The following is a 10274-nucleotide window of genomic DNA, read 5'->3' as shown; positions in this document are numbered from 1 at the left end:
TTCTATTTACAGTGCTGTACACTTAAAGAAGCTTTCCTTAACTCATCTAGGAGAAAACAACAATTTGAGCAGAGTCAAAAACTTTAGGTGTCAAACTCATCTGCCTTTATTTTTCAGAAGATTGTTCAATAGATTGCATTGCTCAATTGTACTGGACACATTTTGCAATGGATCTAGACATATTTTGCAATTACTGTGCTATTGCAATGTGTGAAAGTTTGTTGTGAATCGTTTTTCATCTCATTCACTCTAATTGGACAGATTCATTAATCACAAGGTTTTTCTTGAATCAATCATAAAGTACAGGAACTAGTTAAAAACATCTAATATGATTAAGCAGTAAACATGGCAATTATTTTGGAACCTGCCCTTTGCATCCTGTTTATGTCACATACACATGACTCAAGAAATTTGACTTCTCCAAGGTAACTTAAAGATGTATCCAAATGACAGCATCAGATAACAATTTTTTCCCCTCATTTACATCAAATATTGCTTGTGCACAGAGAGGTCTAGTGTAAGAAAGACAACTTTTTGACATGCAGGCAGCTAACGGATGTCTCACTCCTCACGCAGTGACTGTCCCATGCAGCTTCTGTATGATTCTGCTGGTCCGTCTCATGGCGGCCCCAAGGTTTTATTCAGAACGCTTACAGAGAGTCAGATGTTGACACCAGCAGGGCTGCCGCCCTCGCATGTTGCAGCTGCAGCAGAATCTGACCCAGAATTGATGGCCATGCCTGCCACCTGTTCACCTTTTCAAAGAAAGAGCAGTTTCCTTTTCCTCCTCGACTCAGCTATGCGATTCAGTTTGCCAGTTGCCCCCCCAGGTTCATTGGTGTTCTTGTGACCTTGGTGGCAGTCCAAAACACCCCTGTCTGGCACAAGGAGACTGCAGTCCTGCTGGCAAAGGAGACATTTGAGATTGTCCCTCCAACCGGGATGAAGTAGGGGTTTTACAGCCCTTACTGCCCAAGAAAAGCGGTGGCCTTCAGTAAATCCTGGTTCTGCGAGTTCTGAATCAGGCCCTTTACAAGTTTTCATTCAGGATGTTGATTCCGAAGCGAATCCTCAGATGCATCCAGTCCCAGGTTTGGTTTCGCATCGGTTAACTTGATAGACACGGCACAGACCATTCCTGTGGTTTGTGTCTAAGGGTCATATGGCATCCACAGCCAAAGTCATGCCACTCAGATTGCTCTGGAGTCAGATGAGCTCAAGCTCCTGTCTATTACAGCTCTCCTGACAGTGCTCACCTCGATTAAGAGGGTCAGGGGCCTGCAAGCATTTTCTGTGGACGAAGAGTGCCTTGTGTTCGGGCCGGTCTACTCTCATGAGACCCTGGCCTGGATAGATGCACAATTGGATACATGGACCAAGTGGTGAACCTGCAAGCGCCGCCCCCAGAGGAGGCAGTTCCAGCCTTGGCATTGCTGTGATGCATACGTGCCCTGCGCATATAAGTGAATCGCACCCAGAGCTTTAGAAGCTCTGAGCAGCTCTGCTACAGAAGACATCAGAAGGGAAAGGCTATCGCCAAGCAGAGGTTGGCCCTCTGGATAGTGGATGCCATTTGCTTGGCATACCAATTCCAAGACGAGCCGTGCCCCCTGGGGGTGAGGGCTTACTCCACCCGGGGTGTTTCCTCCTCCTGGTATTTGGCTCATGGTGCCTCTCTGGCAGACATTTGCAGAGCTGCGGGCTGGGTGACACCTAACACTTCACAAGGTTCTACAACCTTTGCGTATAGCCAATTTCTTGGCGTGTGTTGGGCAATAGGTAAGTGGAGGGAATAGGTAACTGGCTCAGTGTCATGCTTGCTGCACCATTCCCCCTCACAAAGGAATGAAAGTGCTTTCTTACTACCAAAAATTAATAATATGGATAATATAGAATTGTACCTTCACAGACAGGGACAGCACTGTCCCATCCTTGAGCTCCGAAGGTGCCCTGCGCATATAAGTGGACCGCACCCAGAACTTCAGAAGCTCTGAGCAGCTCTGCTATGGAGGACATCAGAAGGGAAAGGATGTCTCTAACCAAAAGTTGGCTCACTGGATAGTGGATGTCATTGGCTTGGCGTACCAATCTCAAAGCGAGCCGTGCCCCTGGGGGTGAGGGCTCACTCCACCCAGGGAATTTCCTCCTCCTGGGATTTGGCACATGGTGCCTCTCTGGCAGACATTTGCAGAGCTGCGAGCTGGGTGACACCTAACACTTCACAAGGTTCTACATCCTTTGCGTAGAGCCAATTTCTTGCAGCGTGTTAGGCAATAGGTAAGTTGAGGGAAGAACTGGCTCGGTGTCATGCTTGCTGCACCATTCCCACTTCACAAAGGGAATGCAAGCACTTTCTCACTACCAAAAAAATAATAATAATATGGATAATAAAGATAGGCATATCACAAATTACTAACTGAATCTAGTTTACAAATGCTTGGTTAATACATTTAACAAGATGCATGTGGATAAACATTAGATGCGGACAGTTGTCTGTACTAAATCAGAGTGTTTTTCTTTTAAAACAAATTTACTTCACAACATTCCAAAGCATATTGTACTTTTCACTGCACTATGTTTCATATTAAATATAATTTAATACTTAATTACATTAGACATATATTAATTTCTTACTTTTACTCAAGTAATTCAAATATTTACTTGAGTACAAGAAAGTACTACATTTTAATGTTCTTCAGTATTAAAAGTAAGACAAACAACTTTTATTTATGAAATGTAGTGCGATAAAAAGCATGACATTATGCTTTGGAATCTAGTGAAGTAAAGTTTTCCAAAGTTTTTAAATGTAATTGAGTAATATTTCACTACTGACTTTTATTCCTTTCAGACTAAGGACTTGGGATTTGGCTATATATACATAGACTTATTCATATACAGTACTAATACGAGTCTACTCATACATACATATACTTAAGTTTACTGTACATATCTAGGAGACTCTAGAAACTAAACTTCTGCTTCTATTTTTTCAGTTAAATAGATTGCTCAATTCTACTGGACACATTTGGCAACGGGAACCAGACTTATTTTGCAATCATTGTACTATTGCAATGTTTGAAAATTTTAAAGTGTTTTTGTTAATTGTTTTTGTTAATCTCACTCATTCAAATGGGACATATTCAGTAATCACATAATGTTTTTCTTGAATCAGTCATAAAGTACATGAGTTAAAAACATTTAACAGAATTAAGCAGTAAACATGGCAATTATTTTGGAACCTGCCCTTTGCTTCCTGTTTATGTCACATAGATATGACTCAAGAAGTTTGACTTCTCTAAGGTAACTTATCGGTGTGTTCAAATGACTGCATCAGATAAGATTTTTTCCCCTCATTTACAGAAAATATTGCTTGAGCACAGAGAGGTAAGGTAGCTCAAAATGAGAGTTCCTGTGAAACTCCTCGGCTTCGGCTTTTGGTTGCTTTCCCTAAATTTTGCCCAATGTCAAGGCAAGTGATATATTATATTATTATTATTATTATTTATTATTATTCATTTTTCTGTAATTATATATTTGAATGTCTTGTTCATTAAGATATTACAGACTTAAAAATCAGTGATATATTACTTGCAGATTCCAACACATTTAACTGACCTTATCTAGCTTTAGAGAGTATTGACTAGTTGTGCATGTACCTCAGCTTTTAAAGCGCATGAAACGATTACATTTTTGTTACAGCCAATGTTTGTGCTTTTCAGATTGTCTTCGAGAGAACATTAAATATGCAAACACAGAACTAGCTGAGAAAGCTTCATATCCTGATGGTGAATCACTGAAAGTGAGCTGCATGACAGGTTATACCGGCTTGTATAAATTAAAGTGTGAAAAGGGAGAATGGAAAAATATCATTGAGCGTCAATGTGCAAGTAAGAAAATTGTAAATACAATGACATAATGTTTTGGGTTTTCATGTAATTCATGTAAAGTAAAACTTTTTGATTTCTGCAGAGAGAAAATGTAGTCATCCAGGCGACACACCAAATGGTGATTTTACACTTACAGAGGGGACGGAGTTTGTTTTTGGAGCAACAGTGGTGTATACTTGCAAGAAAGGGTAAATGTGCTTTATGCTTTATTCTCTCTTTTTTTGTAGTATGAAATGACACTATCCTCAACAGTTTGACTGTTGTACTTGTAAAAACAGGTATGAAATGGCAAGCAGAATCAATCAGCGTACCTGCAGAGCTCAAGGATGGGACAATGCTGTCCCTGTCTGTGAGGGTATGATTTCTTGAACATCACTGTTTTAATTATTCATAATCTACATTTATAGGCAAGTACAACTAAATGTATTTATTGAGTGATTGGTTTGTTGGTTCCTTTATTTTTTACATTTATTTTCATATTCATTGATTGCCTAGTGGTGAAATGTCCAGCCGTTCGCACAGATGGGGATGTAACTGCATCAGGCAACACAGAGGAGGGAAATTATGGTGATGTTATTAACTTTGAGTGTGTATCTTCCGACAAAATGATAACTGGAAGTAGTGAGATTCACTGCGAAGAGACTGGAAAATGGAGTGGTGTTGTTCCAAAGTGCAAAGGTTCATTTCCATTTTTTTTTTTCAATTTTTCCATTTTTTGTTTATCTGTATCTTCACCCATAAATCACAGATTTAATTTTTCTTTAATTCCACTTTAATTATTCTTGTTTCTCTCACTTTTCATACAGATATAACATGCACAGCACCTGACATACCAAATGGACAGGTTGTTGAGCAAATGTCAGAATACAAGAAAGATGCCATATTGAAATACAAATGCAATCAAGGATTCAGGCCCAAAGAGGGAATCCCCAGATGCGCTAAATTTGGCTGGACTCTGAAACCAGAATGTGATGGTAATCCAACTCTGTTACATAAACAATTAGTAATGCAAAAAAATAAATAAATAAAAAATTTGATGCTTCATCTTCTTATCATTAGTTCTACATAAATATTTCTTGTCCTGCAGTGACCTGTGAGCTGAAGTCAACCACATTTGGAGTAAAAAACATCAACCCGAAGGGAAAGACTATTTTCAGACCTGGAGAAAGTGTGGCGATCACCTGTTCTGAAAAATACTGGATCTTTTTTACAAAGGAAACCACCAAATCATTTACATGCAAAGATAATGGGGAGTGGGACTATGAGCCTGTTTGTGCAGGTAAGATTATAGAGAAACACTTCTGGATTTGGTGACGAATTTATTGCATGATATTAAAAGCATGGAGAACTTGTTTCAGAGAGTAAATGCGAATTCCCACGTGACCAGCATGTGTATGGACTATACTGGAAAGACCTGTATTTGGGAGAAAAGCAATGGTATCGTTGTGAGTTTGGATACAGTGAAACGGCAGAAGAGGCCACATGTACACGAGACGGATGGAAACCAAAACCACTGTGTGCTAGTATGTTCTGCTGTGGAGTATTGAAATATTTGCTACTCGCATAATATCAGTTACATGGTTATGCTGATGTTTTTTTTTTTTGTTTTTTTTTTAGAAATTATGTGTGACCCTCCAAAAATCTCAAATGCAGACGTGGAAAAATCAAAAAAATCAAGCTACGAAATCAATTCAAGTTTACAATATAAATGTCGATCTGGTTTTGAACCAGAAGAGGATGTACAAATCACCTGTGGTTCCCAGGGCCAGTGGATGCATAAGCCAAAGAACTGGTATGTTACAGCTAATTGACATTTTGCCTTTAATTCTATTAAATGTTGTAAAACAAGTTTGCATGTTCAAAAGTTTACATTTGATTTTTAATACTATGTGTTGGATGAACCACGATCATCCATTCACTCACAGGGCTCACGAAAAGAACAAACATCTCAAGTGATAAGATATACACTGCCGCTCAAAAGTTTGGGATCAGTCTTGTAATGATTTTTGAAGAAGTCTCTTATGCTCATCAAGGCTGCATTTATTTGATTAAAAAACAGAAAATAAACAGTAATATTAAAGGAACACTCCACTTTTTCGCAATTTTCTAGGCCGATAAGATTAGGAACTATACTCCCATTCAGTTGAAATAGTCAAGGAAGTTTGCTGCCGTAATATGGACGCAGCAGGCGCATTAATATCATGCCTGAAGTTCAGTCACAATTTCAAAAAGCCGGTCACATTGGCGGTTACCTAGCTGGGAACTAATTTCAGGCGCTGCGTGATATTACTGCGCCTGCTGCGTCCATATTACGGCAGCAAACTTCCTTGACTATTACACCAGAATGGGAGTGTAAATCACAGGTTTACATTTTCTGTCGGTTTTAGTACACAATATAACTATAGAAGAGTCAAGTTTTAAATAGGACAATAATCTTTTCTAACAATGTATATCTATGCTATTACTTTGTATTAATTTAACACATCCTTGGTGAATAAAAGTATCCTTTTTTTCAAAACAAGAAAGAATATGTGCTGACCCCAAACTTTTAAAAAGTAGTCTATATTGTATTGTATATTATATTTTAAAGAAATGCTTTTTTAACTTACTGGAAAATGGAATTACTGGAAATAGTCAGGATAATTATGGTTCAAACATGCTGCAGTTTCAATGCTGATGAATGAATAAATGTATAGATTAACACTGACAGTGACATATTGGGTTTATTTCAGAGGCCTGTATAGTGACGTTGGAGGAAATTGATAAAAGAGGTATAAAGCTGCAATGGAAGCCAAAGGAAAACACAGTATAATCTCAACACATAATAATAGCATCAAATTTGGATGTCAGAGGGGCAAAAATTTAAGAGGCAATCACCCCCTAAGACAAAAGTGTAATAATAGAGTGATGCATTTGCCTGAGTGTGTAATAGTGGGCATAAAACTTTGATAAAGCATCAGCTGTAGTACTAAGCAAAAACAAATCAAGCAAATAAAAAAATATATATAAAAAAATAAAAAAAATCCCAATTTAGTTTCTCTGTGTTTGATTTCTTGCGAGTAAAACTAACGAAATGCTAAAAGCAATATTTTTCAAATGTGCATGTATGTAAACAACATTAACCCATTTAATGCTAGCTAAGTGAGCGTATGTTTTGTAATGAGTACGATGAAAAACTTTTGATTTCCCTTTTCACCATGACTGTATGATTTTGAGATCCATCGTTTCACACTGAGGGAGTCTTGATGGACAACTTGAGAGAGATTGATGATACATGATTTTGTAAATTTGCTCGATCCACTCTCCAATTACACATATAAAACACCTCAAATATAAATGCATTTTATAACTTTGCATTTAGATAGATTAGATCAATGGTTTTGCATGTCTTTTTTAATTAAACAAACTTAAGGTCATCGGTAGAGACTCCAAGAATTGAAATAAGTTTGTTAGTCAAAGGGTGAATAATTATTTTTGGATTTATTAAAGACTTTTACGTTTATTACTATGTCGTGTTGCCCGTTCCTGCAAGCACCGTGACAGATTGTCGGATCTTTACAAGATGAACTGGGCTGAGGACTCTCTCTTTAACATTCAGCAGGGGGAATGCTCTTTATGTGGAGGAGTTCCTGTGCTTATACCATCAGGTGAGATGGAGCGATCAGATGATAAATGCATGCTTCCAGATGGGACTAAAAGATGATAGTTTGTTCCAAGTTTTGACTCCCGATGTTTGTCGAATGTTTATAAATTATATTCTGGATCTCCAAGGTTCCCTGTTCCTAGTCGATGTGGAGGATCATAATCCTCCTCCCATCTGGCAGCATGTGATCGCCCCATCTCACCAGAAGCCAGCACCCTCCGCATATGTCTCCAATGAGCTTGTTCTCTCCAGGCCTCCCACGGTTCCCCAAGTCCTCCGAAGCTCCACGATTGTCCTCAGCCCAGTACCGCCAGCCGTCGCCCAGCACTTCAGCCTGCCGGCCTCCGTCCAGCGCTCAAGCCCGCCGCCATGCCATAGTCCTCGGCAAAGATGGCCACCACGCCTGAGTCTCCGCTGGTCCCGTCCAGCCCTCCTGATTCTCCGCTGGTCACGTCCAGCCCTCCAGTGCCTGCTCCTCCTGAGCATCCTCCAGAGCCCACTTGCCCAGAGTGCTGTCCAGTGCCGACGCCTCCCGAGCGCCCTCCAGTGCCTGTGTCTCCTGAGCGCCCTTCAGTGTCCGACGGGCTATCGTAAAGTAGAGGTCTCCCGCAGGTCCTAAACTCCTCAATTTAGTTGTATCAAATTTAAGGCCATAAAAAGTTTTAAATATGTTAAATAGTATAAGAAAAGTCTTAATTTTAATTTAGGAGGTCTTACATTTGGGGACAGAAAGACGAAAATGTCGATAGGGCTGGATTAAACTTCAAAAGGCAATGATGTCACTGAATAAATATGCGCACTGCACGTTTCAAAGTCAAAATGCGGCACGGATGTCTTTATATGAATGTATCTGAAGGGAACCGACTGTCCTCAGAAACGTGTCGTTGGCATTTTCATTTCATGCCTGATAAAACAACGTTAATGCTGCTTTGTGTACAGACGTTACTAGGGAAACCGTAGTATTTCAGCGCTCCTAAAGCGCCCCCTCGTGACATTTTTTTCAGCTGTTCATGGTCAAATGATTGCAATTATCGATCTATGTTTTTATGCAGCAAACACATAGAGTTGTAAATGTGAAGGTAGTTAATGTGCCTTCTAAAATACTAAACAATTAAGACAGTAATATTTATGTGTTAAATAAATATAATAAATGATATACTCAATTTATAAATTGCCTTAAATTGATATTTAAAAATTCTGCAGACACACCAAATAGTGAAATAAAATTCCTTCCTTGATATTTGTTTATATTTGTGTATTGAAAACATTTTTGATTAATGTTCAGATTTTCTCTATTTAAAAAAAGAAGTCTTTTTTTTATTATTTGGGCTAGTTAAATTAATTTTCGGGCTACCAAAATCTGAAGAGTACCTGCCCGAAGGGCTACCAGAGATTTTGAAATTTTGCGAGCCCTGATATTCTCATTAATTTTAACACATCTATAGTTATGCGGTGGCACAGAGTTAGACCTCTTGACTCCACACAGAAACTACTAGTAAATAGAACTCCACACTAACTGTGGCACTTTTATTTTTTTATTTGTTTACATGCCTGCCGGGTATTTTAAGTTGAGGTGCTATTTGTTTTTCTATTAGACTTTTTTTATATATTTACTGTTGCACTAATGTCCAGAAGTGAAGAATTTATGTAATTTATTACTTGATTGTTCAAGCTACCTCACAGAAGTTCTCTGTTTGTTAACAGAGTTGTTGAATGTTAAAATAAGGTGAATTAAATTTAAAAAAGAATAAAGAAGAGCAAAGAAACAGATCCAGGATGTTCCTTATTTTTTATGTATTATAGAAGTATCAGATCGGACTCGGTATCGGCAGATACACGAAATCAAATGACTTGGACTCGAGGGCAAAAAAACCTGATCGGGACATCCCTAGTCATCACCCACACCACACGTCTTTAGTTAATTAGTTCCCCTTTTAAGTTAAATTTCCTTGATTCTGACAACAGCGTTACATCACGTCACATTCCTTGTTTCTTTTCGTGTTCTAGTCACTCTGTCTGTTTTATCTTATTTTTGGATTTATTAAAGACTTTTACGTTTATTCCTTTGTAGTGTTGCGTGTTCCTGCATGCACCGTGACAAAAACAGGTTTGTTAGTTACTATAAACCAATTGCTAAACTAATATAATCAACTCAATATATTTTATTATCATTTTATAATATTTAGTATCAAATTTTGGTAACAGGGTTTCAAAACCTGCAAACCTTTTTGAAAACAAAACAGCTCTTATAATATTTAGTATCGCATTGTTTTTAACAACAAAACAACATAGGCTATATAGTATTTTTTTTTAAAATAGGCCCTATATTGAACATTGATGGTGCCAAGACTCAGTTACCATTTGTAAATAAAGCTATAGACCTTTGAGTTTAACATGTCAGTGTTTACCAAGTCTAATTTTGCAATGCTTGTACTATTGCAATGTTTGAAAGCTTAAAAGTGTTGTGAATTGTCTTTCATCTCACTCATTTCTAATAGGACAGATTCAATCATCATATACATCAACAATATGTTCTTCTTGAATCAATCATAAGAAGTACATAAACCAATTTAAAACATCTAACATGATTAAGCAGTAAACTTTTTTTTATTTTTTTTTTATTTTTTTACAGGAAATATTGCTTGTGCACAGGGAGGTCTTGTGTAAGAAAGACTTCTTTTTGGCGTTGGTAAATTCTTAACTTCTTGTTGTTTCCCAAGCAGGCAAGAGTTTCAGGGACAGAC

General features: G+C 38.1%; 1 protein-coding gene across 1 annotated transcript; it reads left to right on the top strand.

The window, feature by feature from the left end:
- Positions 1-556: 556 nt before the first annotated feature.
- On the top strand, positions 557-6903 carry LOC141338116 (complement factor H-like). Its single transcript, XM_073843676.1, has 12 exons — positions 557-830; positions 1157-1382; positions 1481-1779; positions 3720-3887; positions 3970-4075; positions 4166-4242; positions 4383-4565; positions 4694-4861; positions 4975-5166; positions 5246-5410; positions 5505-5679; positions 6620-6903. Coding segments are annotated over exons 1-12 (2034 nt in total). The 3' UTR covers positions 6621-6903.
- Positions 6904-10274: the final 3371 nt, after the last annotated feature.

This window comes from Garra rufa, chromosome 7 (assembly GCF_049309525.1).
Source record: "Garra rufa chromosome 7, GarRuf1.0, whole genome shotgun sequence".
NCBI lineage: Eukaryota > Metazoa > Chordata > Actinopteri > Cypriniformes > Cyprinidae > Garra > Garra rufa.
This window is presented reverse-complemented; position numbering and strand designations above follow the sequence as displayed.

Bases quoted from the DNA above. Each gene is read 5' to 3' on its own strand.
- LOC141338116 (XM_073843676.1), top strand. From the start codon at position 557: ATGTCTCACTCCTCACGCAGTGACTGTCCCATGCAGCTTCTGTATGAT. The intron at 1,383-1,480 runs GTGAACCTGCAA...TCGCACCCAGAG, and splicing joins TTGGATACATGGACCAAGTG to CTTTAGAAGCTCTGAGCAGC. The intron at 3,888-3,969 runs GTAAGAAAATTG...TGATTTCTGCAG, and splicing joins CATTGAGCGTCAATGTGCAA to AGAGAAAATGTAGTCATCCA.